The sequence below is a fragment of the Sinocyclocheilus rhinocerous genome, unplaced genomic scaffold, assembly GCF_001515625.1.
Source record: "Sinocyclocheilus rhinocerous isolate Xijiao unplaced genomic scaffold, SAMN03320098_v1.1 scaffold1548, whole genome shotgun sequence".
Lineage (NCBI taxonomy): Eukaryota > Metazoa > Chordata > Actinopteri > Cypriniformes > Cyprinidae > Sinocyclocheilus > Sinocyclocheilus rhinocerous.
In genome coordinates, this window is record NW_015630996.1 from 218,340 (window position 1) to 235,172 (window position 16,833).

The 16,833-nt window shown below is 36.8% G+C and overlaps 1 protein-coding gene across 1 annotated transcript in view; it reads right to left on the reverse strand.

The window, feature by feature from the left end:
• Positions 1-16,542, reverse strand: part of LOC107740979 (rab11 family-interacting protein 1-like) — a 31,009-nt gene extending 14,467 nt beyond the window's left edge. Inside the window, exons 1-2 of the mRNA XM_016553548.1 lie at positions 15,599-16,542; positions 466-884 (exon numbers count right to left, since the gene is read on the reverse strand). Coding sequence (XP_016409034.1) covers positions 466-884; positions 15,599-15,942 — 763 coding nt within the window. The 5' untranslated portion in view covers positions 15,943-16,542. The remainder of the gene's footprint in view (positions 1-465; positions 885-15,598) is intronic.
• Between the last annotated feature and the right edge of the window lie 291 nt (positions 16,543-16,833).

The following is a 16,833-nucleotide window of genomic DNA, read 5'->3' on the forward strand; positions in this document are numbered from 1 at the left end:
ACCCCTAATAAATATATAAATATATATATATATATATATATATATTATAATAATATAACATAACATAACATAATATATATATATATATATATGTATATGCAAGTATTCAATCTTTCTTTCTTTCAATCTTATCATGGTTTCCAAAAAAATATGAAGCAGCCATTCAGCATATTAGAATGATTTCTGAAGGATCATGTGACACTGAAGACTTGGAGTAACGATGCTGAAAATTCAGCTTTATATCAACGGAATAAATAACATTTGAAAGTATAATAAACTAGAAAACATTAGTTTTAAATTGTAATAATATTTCAGAATATTACTGTTTTTATTGTATTTTTTTATCAAATAAATGTAGCCTTGGTGAAAAAAAGAGACCTCTTTCAAAAACATTTTTTAAAATCGTAATTATTCCAAATTTTGTAGTGTATATTTGTACTACAACAAGATGACCTATCACCTTACCATCAGGAGAGTCCACATTAAGGCCGGATGATCTGCTGCTGCTGAGTGAACTGTTCTTCTCAGGCAGGGTGCCCAGCGTTGACATCGACTGGGACACATTCCTTTGGAGGTTTGTCTTCGGTCCAAACAAGGATTTGAGTTTTGATTTCTTCTTAGGATTGTCTGAACCGCCCTCTCCTTCCCCTTCACTGTCTGTTCCCACTGAAGAAGGCACGATCGCAGAGGCAGAATCTGACAGGCCTTCCTTCTTCTTACCACGAATTTTATCCTTGAGTTTGCCAATGCCAGAGCGAGGTTTGTCTGCCATGGAGAGGTCAAACATGCTGGCTGTCAGGTTATTCCGCATGAACTGAATGTCCAAAAGAACTTCCCCTCGGTCCTTCTCCTGTTTCCCGTTCTTATCCACCAGCTTATACCAGCTGCAAAGAGAATCAAACCTTCTCATTAGATTGCATGACAGCTGTACTCTGTTTTTGTTAAGGATTATCATTTATTTTAGGATTATCACTTATTTAATGCTTATTTAATTAATTTTAGCTTATTCAAAGCCTTACTTTCAACACACATGAAAATTATTTTAATATTAATTTATGCTAAACTTTTTTTGTTTTATTGAAATAAAGCTGAAATAAAATAAAATATAAATATTAGATGAATATTTTAAACTTTAAAATCTTTATCCTAAATAAAATTTAAAAAAAATAAATAAAATGTTGCTTTGGCAACTAACTAAAAGCTAAATAGGAATATAAAAAACTAATAAAGACGAAAGCACATAACACAATTACTAAAACATACAATAAAATGAAAATAAATACTGAAAATATAAAACGGCTGATTCAAAATATTAATAAATACATTATAAAAAATAACAATATAACAGTACAGTATAAAAATAATACTAAAATAACACTGCATCAAAGTCACAAATGTAATTTGTGATTTGTGATTTAAATGTCTTTATGGGAACATTTCACATAAGCCTTGTTGAAAACTTCCTTCTGTCTTTTAGAAAAAAAAAATTTGCATATATTTTTTAAAAGACAAAAATTATTTTTGTGGAGAATAAAAAAAAGAAATGTAGAATAACCCCGTAATCCTTACTTACCAAACAAGTAAATAGACATATGTGAAATAGTTTTATTTTATTTTTTAATTATTGTGTATTATCTGAGAACATAAAATACAATGCTGCAATTGACTATTTAGAGCTAAATGTTCCTCTAAATTCTGTGATTTAATCCTCTGTGATTAAAGGGGTAAGGGTATGATGCCTTTTATAGTTTCACAATGGTTTGCTACTGTTAAAAATGGATAGAGAATTACATCAGTCTCATTCAATGTTTCAAATATTAGTAGGTTCAAATAGGGCTGCACGATTAATCGAATGCTATTGTCATGCGCATCTTGTCAGTAAAGCCGGTTCTGTGATTAGTAGTAAATCTCCATCACATGCTTTCAGATGGAGCAGCATTTACTTCACAGAGCCGTAGTTCACTGAGAAGCTATGCAAACAGCTGTCATTATCGCGAACGATTTCAGAATCGCGTAACTTGTCAGTGAACTACGGCTCTGTGAAGTAAATGCTGCTCCATCTGAAAGCATGTGAAAATACCACATTTAATAACATGTTTTTACTCCAAACTCACTTCATAACGTCAGTCGAGTGTTTGAAATAAATCCTTCTGTGAGATGATGTGGCTTCTTACACAGAATAAGGCACGCAACATATTTAATAGTATTCTAAGCTGTGATAAAGGCTATGTCGATTAGCATTGCATTATTATATACTTAATTATAATAAAAATTACAGTATAATAAGACGAACTCAGATAAACCATATAATGTCATAGTCGTTTGTTTATTAGTCACGTTGAATTAATGAAATCAGTTAAATCTTCTGTTTAGGTTTCTTTTGCGAGGCGTATTTGGAGTTTCAGTGCGAGAGCGCCCTCTTGCCTTCGGATGGAGATTTACTCCTGATCACAGAACCGTGCTTCACAGAAAGATGCGCCTGACAATCGCAGCTTCTGCCTAAACGCGATTTATCGCCTTTGCGATTTAATTTTGATTAAAGGGTTAGTTCACCCAAAAATGAAAATTCTGTCATTAATTACTCACCCTCGTGTTGTTCCAAACCCGTAAGACCTTCGCTCATCTTCGGAACACAATTGAAGATATTTATGATGAAATCTGAGGGCTCTCTGACCCTCCCATAGACAGCAAGGTAACTACCACGTTCAAGGTCCAGAAAAGTACCAAGATGATCGACAAAGTAGTCCGTGTGACATCAGTGGTTCAACTGTAAAGTTACGAAGCTACGAGAATACGTTTTGCGCAAAGAAAACTAAAATAACGACTTTATTCCACATTTTCGTCTCTACTGCGTCACTTGTGGACGCGCGTTCACGACAGTATCATGACGCGAGCGTGTGGCGGCGCTGACCCAGATCCACATGCTCGAAAAAAAGCAAAAAAAGTATTCTCGTTTACCTTGCTGTCTATGGGAGGGTCAGAGAGCCCTCAGATTTCATCAAAAATATCTTAAATTGTATTCCGAAGATGAGCGAAGGTCTTACGGGTTTCGAACAACACGAGGGTGAGTAATTAATGACAGAATTTTCATTTTTGGGTGAACTAACCCTTTAATCGTGCAGCCTAGCGTTCAAAACTAAATTACTGTATGAATAGAAAGGTTGGAATTTCACTTGGGAATTGAACCCTGTACCAGTAAATGATACAAAACAGAGAAGCCTGCCTACTGAGGAAAACATCTTTGTTTAGCTTTTGCTTGTCCCCTCTTGTTCAGCAGAGCGGCAGGTGGGAGAGTTCTGGAGTTCAGTGTAAAAACATGCCATTATCCACCCACACTGTTGTCATAATAGACTCCTGAACACAGGGATCATGGGTAGTCTACAGTCACACTGACACCAAACAGCGGCTCCCACAGACCAATCCGATTAAACGTGAAATGTGATCAGAGGAAGCGGCTGCAGCAGAATTCCAAGCATTTCTGTTTGGACCCCCACAGATGAAACTTTTGGACAGACTGCTACTACAATTTTAATGAAAAACTCATGAAAGCATTTTTCCCCTTTGGTTGCGCATTATATGCAATCATTTTCCAGCCAAAGTGTGTATATAAATTCATGGAGTTATATTAAAGCCGCATAATTTCCAGCCTGTTGCAATGTTTTCTTTTTGTAAAGAATTTATGGCAATTTTATCTTTGTAAAGAAAAAGAAATGTAAAGGCAAAAAATTTAAATATAATATAATATATGTATGTATGTAACAATTTCTGAGTAAAATCTGTTTCAAAGGTTTTTATTATTAATTTATTTTTATTAATTTATTTTCTTTTTTTCTTATCAGTGCACCATCTAATTTGGCCAAAAAAAAAACAAAAAATAAATAAATAAATAAATGACAGCTTAGATTTAAATATATTATATTATTTAACGTAATGAATCAGTGAATGTCTTTTATGACAGTCAATCATGGTTTGCAGAAAATAAAATTCAGTGTGAATTCTCTTACAGAACAGCATTTATTTTGTTGCATTTCCAAATATAGTTCACTCAAAAATGAATGTTATAAATGAATAATTCTGGAACCCAGAACGTGGGTACAATTTTCAATCTTACAGTGCAGTTTTCTTAAAGAACAGCACTGACTGTAGTTTAAAAAAAAAACTGTCATTTAATAGGATGCTTGGAATCACATCAAAATGTGAGAGACTAGAGAAGCCCAAGGCCAGGAAACACAGACTATCAGTCTGTTAGTGGACCTTACACTCAAACCACAGCAGGAAACTCAAATCTGCAGTTTCAGGGTGGAGAAAGACTAACGGGAAATCGTGCCTATCAGCAATCGAAGCTCAAGGGAATAGATAAGGAAAGTTCTTTCAAGATATCATATCTCAGGTCTCTTTACATTATCTTCTGCTCTGAAGTTTGTTCGGACCAAAGGGAATGTGAACAGACGCCTGACAAACTCAGAACATCTCATCTAAAACGGATATCTACAATTTGACCTATATCTTTTAATAGGTCACCTTGCAGTAAAAGCGATTTTATAGTCGCATTCACATGCAGTAATATCTTTAATACACCATTCTCTCATAGCTCTCAGGAATCGATTCAAATGGTCATGCCTGAAAGTTCTCAGTTATCAGAGGCGACATTAAAAAACTTGACGAATGGACTTCATCCTACGCATTCCTTTGAGCTACGCTAACACCCCCACACATGCCAACGCTTGAGGCTTTATCTCGTTCACAGAACGAAAAACAAACTTAAACAAACAAGTGCTGCTCTTAATCCGACTTCAGCAGCAATCATTAACTGTCTGAGAAGGGAACCATCAGGAACAGCCTGCTATTTCTCAGAGATAAACGCTGGTCACATTTACACAAACATACAGGAAGTAGATCTACAAAATCATTTCATCTAGGTTCAGATTATGAAGATGAAATATGTTTGGTTGAAGTGATCATTTCATCCACACACAGGATGAGCCTTCATCTACTTTTATTTACTTTTTATACCTTGCACGACTATCGGCAAGGTCACTAGGGGTCAGAATTCAGTTTCAATACAAATGTATACATTCGCTTAAGTATTGACACAGATTTCACCATTCAATTTGATTGATTCATAAGCTTGATTCAATTCATTTCCGATATTGATTCATTTGGATATAGTACGTCAATTTTTCTTAAGGAAAGAAAATCTCTCAACTAAAAGCTGTAAGCTACATGAAACCATACATTACTATTAAATATTCAAATTAACAACAAATGTAATTGCTATTTATATTTAGGTATAATAATCAACGTAATCAAACTGAGTTGTATACAAATATTTAAATTGTACATAACGTATGTTTGTACTCCACTTTGTTATTTAACTAGAGAATTTAAATAGTTAGAAAAACATATTCCAACAACACAGGTTAGGTATAAATATAATGAATATGTAACAGTGCATATTTAGCAGAATGCCACAAGTAATTTTTTTTTAGTTAACTAACAAGTTTATAATCAATTATTGTGATTTAAAAAGTCAGTATTGTGAGATAAAAATTCACAATTACCTTTTTTATTTTTTTATGCCTTGGCAGAAAAGAAACAGAAATTAGAGGTTGGGGTGTAAACTCAGAATTCTGGGGGGGAAAGTCAGAATTGCGAGAAATATACTTGGAATTGTGAGAAAAAAAATCTAAGGTAAAAGCTCATAGAGGAGAGATTCCTCTAAATAATAAAAGAAAACTAATAAAATGTATAATAAAATTAATCAAAATGTAATCGGTTTAGACTTAATGCTGGTTTAAATGTAAATTATTTTTATTTAAAGGGGTCATATGATGCTATTTTAAAGATCATTATTTTGTGTATTTGGTGTAACAGAATATGTTGACATGCTTTAATGTTCAAAAAACACATTATTTTTCAAATACTGTACATACTGTACAGTCATCTATGCCCCGCCTCTCTCAAACAATCTTTATAAGTTAGTAGTACTGTTCGGGTTTACAGTGTGGGGGCGTGTTAGAACGAGCCGTTTTAGGTAGGCGTGGCTGACTCTTAACTTTTATAAAGAATATCTCTTTGGATTTGAGACTTTAGTCTTTGCAACTTTACAGATCTTCTTTATGCACCAAGAGCTTGTAACACTCCAAAGAGAAAGGAAAACTTGAAATCGCATCATATGACCCCTTTAATTCATTTAAATTTGAATGAAACTTGCCTAACCTGGGTGTGAATTGAGCACATAAGGGTAAACAGGAACCATGAGTTCTCACCGATATCTTTTATTTGTATCAGGTACACAGAACCATGTTTACAGAGAAACACTAAATCACGGACCCAGCCACTGTGAGACTGCAAAACAAACTGGTGCAGCAAGTTTCATCTGCTCTTTTATTTATGGGATAACAAATGATTTAATAAAGGGATTTAGAGGTCATATGACATGGGAAAAGTCGGCCTAGATAAAGGCACAGCAAAATAATTAGAAAACTGATCCACAGAGGTAAAGAAATTAACCACACCTTAGTCCACACGGACCTGGACTAACACAAAAAAATATGGGTTCAGTAACTGATATCGGAGTGTCGAGAACTGGAGAGGTGCAAAAACGTGACATCCTTAGGAAAAGGATAAAAATGCCATATTAATTTCAGATCAGAACTGTTTAAAAATTAGTATCATTAATATAGTATTTCTATTAATACCACAATTAATAAATATTTTTGTCCTGTATTAAACTCTTTTACTAGAGAGAGTGATCAGCTGGCCCGCACCTCAGTGTCAAAGCTGCCATATCAACATTACCCTGAAGTAGAACAGTAACACGACACCAGCAAGCTCCAAGAAAAAGAGGAGGCAAAATTCAATCCCATGAGAGGGAGGAAGAATGATAAAGACAGGGAGATGCCTTGTCTTTTATGTGCAAAATATTACAAACTGCTTACAGTGCACAATATTATAATGAAGCCAGTACCAACATCTCAGACTGTCAGTATTATCTTATACTAGGGCACTTTTTTTTAAATGGAACAGTTCACACAAAAATGCTAATTTACTTAAAATGTACTCACTCTCAGACCATCCAAAATGCAGATACGTTTGTTTCTTCATATAGAAAGAGATTTGGAGAAAATTAGCATTACATCATCTCACATTTGTTCACCAGTGGATCCTCTGCAGTGAATGGGTGCCGTCAAAATGAGAGTCCAAACAGCTGATAAAAACATCACAATAATCCACACAACTACTGTTTTTTACTTGTTTGTAAGATTTATTTTTTTTTTTACTTCAAACCGTTAAAAATAAGCCTTTTCTCCAGTGAAAAAGTCTTCTTGCCTGAATCAGGAGAGAAATCAGCGCAAATCAAGTGCTGTTACAAACGAATATGTCGGTGGATTTTGACGTGAGAGGACAACAGGGGATGGACTTTTAGCGGATCTGTCAGCGGATGCCTAATACATCTGCTCATAGACTGATCCGCTGATAGACGCGGCTCTCAAACGCTCTCGTGTGCTTCTGTGTGAACAGCGTGAAGCGATGATCATTGTAGCCAATCACAGACATAGCCTATCTGTTGAGCACGTGAACACAGCGGCCAATCAACGTTGTTTAAGAATCCGCTCAGCAGCGCTCAAATTCTAGCAGGAAATGCTGGTATCGTATCGTCTCATTTTTAAGATTTCAGTACCGACTGGTACCGAAGTCGGTACTTTTTGACAACCCTAGGAGGAAGCATTATCATGGATTATTGACTCAAATTTTGACCAGAAGTGACCGTTTAAAGTCAAACAAGACATTAATTGATTACTTGTGGATTACCGAGATGTTTTTATCAGCTGTTTGGACTCTCATTCTGACAGCACCCATTCACTGCAGAGGATCCATTGGTGAGCAAGTGATGTAATGCTAAATTTCTTCAAATCTGTTCCAAAGGAAAAACAAACTCATCTACATATTGGATGGCCTGAAGGGGAGTACATTTTCAGCAAATGTACATTTTTGGCTGAACTTTAAGCCTCTCCAGCACAATTCAAAATCCACATACTTACTGGCATGGAAGATATGGATCGTCATGAAAATAAAACAGCAAATATACATTGTGTTTAATTCTTTGTATGCGTATTTGAGAAATTTAGTTTGGATCACACAGACAGACAGAAACAGCAGGAAAAAAAAGAACAAAACCATCAGGACACACGACACAAGTGCTAACAGATTACTGATAGTCTGATCAGACCTGTGGGAGACATAATAAATGAAGTCATTCAGCGATACTTAAGCAAAGACTTGCATCAAAAAACACCTGCTTGAAATAATCACACATTAAGTGTTTGCATTAATCCTATTAAGTATTTACATTATCCCATTACGTCATAAGATGCTTTGCATTCCACTTTTACTTTCTTTGAGTGTATCCACGTAGGTTTAAAGTCACGTCATAACCATTAACATACCTCACAATTACGTGAGTCTCAGGCACAGAACACACCTGCTTTAAATGACAGCCATGTGAACTGGGGCAAACCCAAGGCAAATAGACAGGTCTTACACGTCGCTTTCTCTCTCTGTTCTGAACCATAATAGGAAGTCAAACTAAAAGGCAAATAATAGGCTCTGTATTTGAATAAAGAGCAGCCCTCATTTCCACTGAAGAGCAAACACTGAAAAAAAATGTTCTTAAAAAAAGAATATATATCATAATATCTTATCATAATACGTTTATGCATTATTATATTGAACATTGGATTTTTCATACAGTTGTTACATATTTCTATCATAATTTACTCACTCTTATACACTGCAAAGCTGTAAGCTTTGAAAAATAATAATGGAATAAAAAATAAAAAGGTAATTCTTTTCCTAACCACTCTGACTCTTTGTATTCTCGCAATTGAGTTTATGGGCCCTATTTTAACGATCTAAGCGCATGGTCTAAAGCGCACGGCGCAGGTGCACTTAGGGTGTGTCCAAATCCACTTTTGCTTAACGACGGGAAAAACGGTCGGCGCATTCTTAATGAGTAATGGGTGTGTTTTGGGCATAACGTGCAATAAACCAATCAGAGTCTCATCTCCCATTACCATTAAGAGCCAGTTGCGCTCCTGCCATGGCGGATTTGCTATTTACACGGCGGAATTTGCAAGCGCAAACACAGAACGCGTCTCCAGAGAGGAAATGGAGCTGCTCGTGCACGAGCAAATGGTAGCCTAATTCTGATACATGCAATGACTATCCATTATGACATGTAGGCATTTTTATATTTATGTAGCCTAAACAATAATAATCTTTTACATTGCAATGCTTTCATTTTTAATATTTGGCATGTTTGTTTGCCAAATATTGTGTGCCGCGTCCCTGTGTGTGTAATAAGCAGAGTGTACACGCGCTGTGGACCCGCCTATACTAACGCGCTCTTTAAATAACAAAAAAATAAAAAACGCAATTCTTAGTTTATATTGTAATTCTGACTTTTTTCTCAAAATTTTGAGATATGGGGCTCTATCATACACCTGGCGCCAGGCGCGACGCAAGTGTTTTTTGCTAGTTTCAGCCCGACGCAGTTAATCACGGACCCAGCCACTGTGAGACTGCAAAACAAACTGGTGCAGCAAGTTTCATCTGCTCTTTTATTTATGGGATAACAAATGATTTAATAAAGGGATTTAGAGGTCATATGACATGGGAAAAGTCGGCCTAGATAAAGGCACAGCAAAATAATTAGAAAACTGATCCACAGAGGTAAAGAAATTAACCACACCTTAGTCCACACGGACCTGGACTAACACAAAAAAATATGGGTTCAGTAACTGATATCGGAGTGTCGAGAACTGGAGAGGTGCAAAAACGTGACATCCTTAGGAAAAGGATAAAAATGCCATATTAATTTCAGATCAGAACTGTTTAAAAATTAGTATCATTAATATAGTATTTCTATTAATACCACAATTAATAAATATTTTTGTCCTGTATTAAACTCTTTTACTAGAGAGAGTGATCAGCTGGCCCGCACCTCAGTGTCAAAGCTGCCATATCAACATTACCCTGAAGTAGAACAGTAACACGACACCAGCAAGCTCCAAGAAAAAGAGGAGGCAAAATTCAATCCCATGAGAGGGAGGAAGAATGATAAAGACAGGGAGATGCCTTGTCTTTTATGTGCAAAATATTACAAACTGCTTACAGTGCACAATATTATAATGAAGCCAGTACCAACATCTCAGACTGTCAGTATTATCTTATACTAGGGCACTTTTTTTTAAATGGAACAGTTCACACAAAAATGCTAATTTACTTAAAATGTACTCACTCTCAGACCATCCAAAATGCAGATACGTTTGTTTCTTCATATAGAAAGAGATTTGGAGAAAATTAGCATTACATCATCTCACATTTGTTCACCAGTGGATCCTCTGCAGTGAATGGGTGCCGTCAAAATGAGAGTCCAAACAGCTGATAAAAACATCACAATAATCCACACAACTACTGTTTTTTACTTGTTTGTAAGATTTTTTTTTTTTTTTACTTCAAACCGTTAAAAATAAGCCTTTTCTCCAGTGAAAAAGTCTTCTTGCCTGAATCAGGAGAGAAATCAGCGCAAATCAAGTGCTGTTACAAACGAATATGTCGGTGGATTTTGACGTGAGAGGACAACAGGGGATGGACTTTTAGCGGATCTGTCAGCGGATGCCTAATACATCTGCTCATAGACTGATCCGCTGATAGACGCGGCTCTCAAACGCTCTCGTGTGCTTCTGTGTGAACAGCGTGAAGCGATGATCATTGTAGCCAATCACAGACATAGCCTATCTGTTGAGCACGTGAACACAGCGGCCAATCAACGTTGTTTAAGAATCCGCTCAGCAGCGCTCAAATTCTAGCAGGAAATGCTGGTATCGTATCGTCTCATTTTTAAGATTTCAGTACCGACTGGTACCGAAGTCGGTACTTTTTGACAACCCTAGGAGGAAGCATTATCATGGATTATTGACTCAAATTTTGACCAGAAGTGACCGTTTAAAGTCAAACAAGACATTAATTGATTACTTGTGGATTACCGAGATGTTTTTATCAGCTGTTTGGACTCTCATTCTGACAGCACCCATTCACTGCAGAGGATCCATTGGTGAGCAAGTGATGTAATGCTAAATTTCTTCAAATCTGTTCCAAAGGAAAAACAAACTCATCTACATATTGGATGGCCTGAAGGGGAGTACATTTTCAGCAAATGTACATTTTTGGCTGAACTTTAAGCCTCTCCAGCACAATTCAAAATCCACATACTTACTGGCATGGAAGATATGGATCGTCATGAAAATAAAACAGCAAATATACATTGTGTTTAATTCTTTGTATGCGTATTTGAGAAATTTAGTTTGGATCACACAGACAGACAGAAACAGCAGGAAAAAAAAGAACAAAACCATCAGGACACACGACACAAGTGCTAACAGATTACTGATAGTCTGATCAGACCTGTGGGAGACATAATAAATGAAGTCATTCAGCGATACTTAAGCAAAGACTTGCATCAAAAAACACCTGCTTGAAATAATCACACATTAAGTGTTTGCATTAATCCTATTAAGTATTTACATTATCCCATTACGTCATAAGATGCTTTGCATTCCACTTTTACTTTCTTTGAGTGTATCCACGTAGGTTTAAAGTCACGTCATAACCATTAACATACCTCACAATTACGTGAGTCTCAGGCACAGAACACACCTGCTTTAAATGACAGCCATGTGAACTGGGGCAAACCCAAGGCAAATAGACAGGTCTTACACGTCGCTTTCTCTCTCTGTTCTGAACCATAATAGGAAGTCAAACTAAAAGGCAAATAATAGGCTCTGTATTTGAATAAAGAGCAGCCCTCATTTCCACTGAAGAGCAAACACTGAAAAAAAATGTTCTTAAAAAAAGAATATATATCATAATATCTTATCATAATACGTTTATGCATTATTATATTGAACATTGGATTTTTCATACAGTTGTTACATATTTCTATCATAATTTACTCACTCTTATACACTGCAAAGCTGTAAGCTTTGAAAAATAATAATGGAATAAAAAATAAAAAGGTAATTCTTTTCCTAACCACTCTGACTCTTTGTATTCTCGCAATTGAGTTTATGGGCCCTATTTTAACGATCTAAGCGCATGGTCTAAAGCGCACGGCGCAGGTGCACTTAGGGTGTGTCCAAATCCACTTTTGCTTAACGACGGGAAAAACGGTCGGCGCATTCTTAATGAGTAATGGGTGTGTTTTGGGCATAACGTGCAATAAACCAATCAGAGTCTCATCTCCCATTACCATTAAGAGCCAGTTGCGCTCCTGCCATGGCGGATTTGCTATTTACACGGCGGAATTTGCAAGCGCAAACACAGAACGCGTCTCCAGAGAGGAAATGGAGCTGCTCGTGCACGAGCAAATGGTAGCCTAATTCTGATACATGCAATGACTATCCATTATGACATGTAGGCATTTTTATATTTATGTAGCCTAAACAATAATAATCTTTTACATTGCAATGCTTTCATTTTTAATATTTGGCATGTTTGTTTGCCAAATATTGTGTGCCGCGTCCCTGTGTGTGTAATAAGCAGAGTGTACACGCGCTGTGGACCCGCCTATACTAACGCGCTCTTTAAATAACAAAAAAACTACTGCGCCATTGACTTTAGACCAGGTTTTTGTTGGTCAATGGCGTGGTCTATTTCAGGTGCCTCAAAATAGCAACGCGCCAGCAATGCGCCTGAACACACCTCGTTTTCAGACCAGCACACCCATGGGGGCGCACAAATGGGTGCAAAATGCATTTGCGATTTAAACAACGTGGCGCAGGACGTGAAAATGACAACTGCGTCGGGCTGAAACTAGCAAAAAACACTTGCGTCGCACCTGGCGCCGTATTGCGCCAGGTGTATAATAGGGTCCTATATCTCACAATTCTAATTTTTTTTCAGAATTTTTTTTTTAAGAATTGCAAGATATAAACTCAGAATTGTCAGATAAAAAGTTGCAATTACCGTTTAGATTTTTTTTTATTCGGTAGTGGAAACAAGCTTCCACACGAAGCCATTTAAAAATTATTTTGAAGACCTTTTCTTTGCAAAAGGCCATAATATGCTTTTGGTTTTAATTTGATTGACTGTGTATCTCCAGTGTTTATAGCTATTTTAGATACTAAACTGCATAAACCAGATCTACCAAAGGAAAAGAACATGGTGTTCTCTCTCTCTCTCTCTCTCGCTCTCTCTCTCACACACACACACACACACACACATATTATTCTTATAGGTTATGGAAAGTAAACACTGTACATAATTACACACCATTAGCCAAACCGTGGGTGTCACTCATGCCTCTCAGTTAGTGACTAGTAAAGTTTTGTTATACTGGGCTGGGATGGGGGGAAAGGAATGTAAAAACATCATTATTTGTAATACAGTTAGACTGGTTGTGTGAGATTGTGCTGGACCGTTTTACTCTGTTAGTCCCATTTACTTGCTTGGAATGATAAACTATGATTTGTCAGAAGAACACATCTGAGGAAAATATCATGAACTGACCCAAGAAAAATTAAAAGGATCATCTGATGAAGTTAATAACCAGTTGCTCCTGATATTAATAATTGTTCTGCAGCTGTTATAAGTAAAACTATAATGACTTAAAAGGGATCATGGGACACATATTTTTATCTCAGCCTAATTATGATAGTATGAATGATCCTAGCTGAAGAAAAAAAGGAAAGGAAAAGGAAGAAAAGAAAAAAAAGTAATTCTACATTAAGTTAAACTCACTCTCATCAATGCTGGCATTTTTAAAATCACATGACCATGATGGGTCTTGTAATTCAAGTAATAATAGTAAAAACAACAGCAGTGATAATTAAAATAAAACAACATGTTATTTTATACTGAACTATTTGTGTTCTTGAGGGGGCTTTTCAAAGCATTCAAATGCAAAACAAGTGGTCATGGTCAAGTCATGTGTGTGATCCACTAGTCCAAACAGAATGAGTATGAGTGGAAAAATAAAAAGTCCAAACAAGCAGACCCTGATGGAGCAATGAATCAAACTGGCCTGACAATATGCAGCACCAATGCCAAACAACAAGGACAAACGGCAGAACCTCGAACACAAAGGGCCACAGCTGCCAAACCGCAAAATGCCCCTATGACCAAACCCAAAGCAAAAATACAGCTCTTACACTTCCCATTCTCTCTCTCTCAAAGGCCAGAACAGAAAGTCGACTGGACATATCAGCAAGCTGGTCTAATATGCAAATCAAGTGAAACTCACACACCTTCTGTTTTTGAATATGAGCAGCAGCCCTCTCATTTCCAAAGAGCTAAAGAAAAATGAAGCTCAAGAAACTCCTAAATTGAAACTGTATAGCCTAACAATTAAAAAAAAAAAACTGCAAGAATATGAACACCTTAGCAACCTTAGACAAATTGATAGGATTTACTACACTGCTGAAGTCCTCATGACAGCTCTAACCAGGCTAGACAGATGCCTCCAAAGCAGTCCAGTAGACCCGTGTAGTTTGTTCTTGGAAGGAGATCAAAGAACACCATACAACACAATATAAATATGACAAGAGAGCACTGGGAAATGGGAATAATGCAACTGCATTACAGAAACAAAGTATACATTTATCTGCTGTAGCTGTATTGATGGCTGATGGAGTCAATCGTGTTCAGACAAATTCATAATACATTCATGACTGCAATTTCAACATAAATAGTTCCTAAATAAAGTATATTCAATCACAGAGGAAAACAATCTAAAAATGTGTGAAAAGAACATGAAAGTCCATGGGGGAAAATGTATATATATATATATATATTTATTTTTTTTTCTTCCACTGATTCTTTACACATGGGACAAACCATTTCATGACTTTCCCTGCCATTAGATTATTCATCAAAATAAATCTTATCAAAATTGTCATTTACTTAATCACAACTACTATGTCACCGATATTGAAAATAATTTTTATGTTTTTAGATTTTATTTTATAAGGTCCAGAAAAGCAATAATATTAGTATTTGTGAATTCAATAAAAAATAAGTTTGGAACCCTCCTGTTGTGTTCATTCATTCATCCATTGAATTGAGTAATTTTTAAATATTTACAATCCATATTTGGTGAATTCTTTCTGACCCTATTCATGCTGACTATACTGAGTGGGAAAAACTTTTTTTTTTTTTTTTTCAAAATAAGTAAAAGTAAAACAAACAAATAAATAAGGAGACTGCACCCAAACATAACTTTGAACTTGTGGAACAGCTTAATTAAAAACAACTCCTTTATATTTACCTCCTCAGTTTTTACTAAACACGATCACTCGTTTTATGAAGTGAATAATTATTATATAATGTTCATAGGAACTCCCAGGAGACGAAGCGTACTTTTGCTTGCCCAATATTGTTTTACAAGGGCGGAGAACTGAAACCAGTCCATGCAAAAGAAACCAAAACATACTATGATTAACTGTTTGGGAACTTATCACTTTAGAGTCATAATGGACTATTTTTTATGACACAACTCGAACAAACGTCTTTCCCCATAGAACAAAATGACACTCACTCGGTCTTTTTGCGTGATCTGTTGGCGTGGAGGTCCACTAAGTTGATGACAGCCTGTCCCAAAAACTTGTCCAGCCCCACCAGGGCTCGGTGCATGGCGATGATGTAGAGCGTGCACCGCTCCGCGTCCCCCTGATAGTTCGGCGGCAGATCGAAGGTCGCCTCCTCCTTCCATTCGGGAGAGACGCATTTCTCCGCGACCGACGTGGAAAACTTGTCCTTGCCCACCTGCATGATGGCATAGGAGTCGTTCGTGCCATTTTTGCCCTTGATCCGCAGGTTTCGCGCTTTGAGCACCGTTACCTGAACGCTAGTGGGATACCACTGCTGGTCACCCAAAGACATTCTCAGTTAAAGCAACCGGGATAAAAAGTTCGTTCGTTGTAGCCCGCTTGATGTTTGCCGTGCGCCGCTCTGGCTCCTGAGTGTAACTGTTTGGGAGATATCATAAGCCCCGCCCCTCACGCATGACGTACACTGTGTACCCTGCGCTCAGGTGTTGCAGGTATCTCTTCATTCTTGCGTTGCACTATTTAGAGCAGCGCTTTTGATAGTACACTTATAACCCTGTGATAACGTCTTTTTAAATACCGGGTTAAGGCCACCAATGCGTTCTCGCCGCTTTTAACCTGTGGTCATAATTTAAGCCCGAATTAACATGCTAAAGGTGTACAGTAATCGACGTGGTTGCTAAAATGTATCAGCGAGTTGTTTAGCAACAGACTACCAATCAGAAACTGACTCAGCGATTACCTTGTTAAATATTCATGCATTTGTAGTCACAGTTCAGTTTACCTTGGTGGAGATTTTAAAAACTATTCTCAGAATATCTTTGTTGAAGAATTTCCTCATTAGCGTTTCCCCAATTTACTTCCTCAGACTTTATTAAGGTCAAGTGAATCACTGTAGAGCTCAGATAACAGGCCATTCAGCAGTGCCAAAATAGAAAACGGCAGTATGAGTAACTGTTAGTAGTTTTGAAGCCGATTAGTCATCTTTCAGATTGACTCGGTCTCCTGCTATCTGTAAATCACTGTATTCGTATATTTGGTTATAAAACGCCTCCACTTCGCTTCCGAGCCGAGGTCAATGTATCAGCAGCTTACAAGCGTGATGTTCATTCCTTTGTTCTCAGTGAGCGTTGCAGTGTTTGTCCCGCCCACTCTCTAGAGGCCGCTCTCTGATAGGATAATGCATATGTCAATAATACAAGGCTCATTTTTGATTGGCTTTATT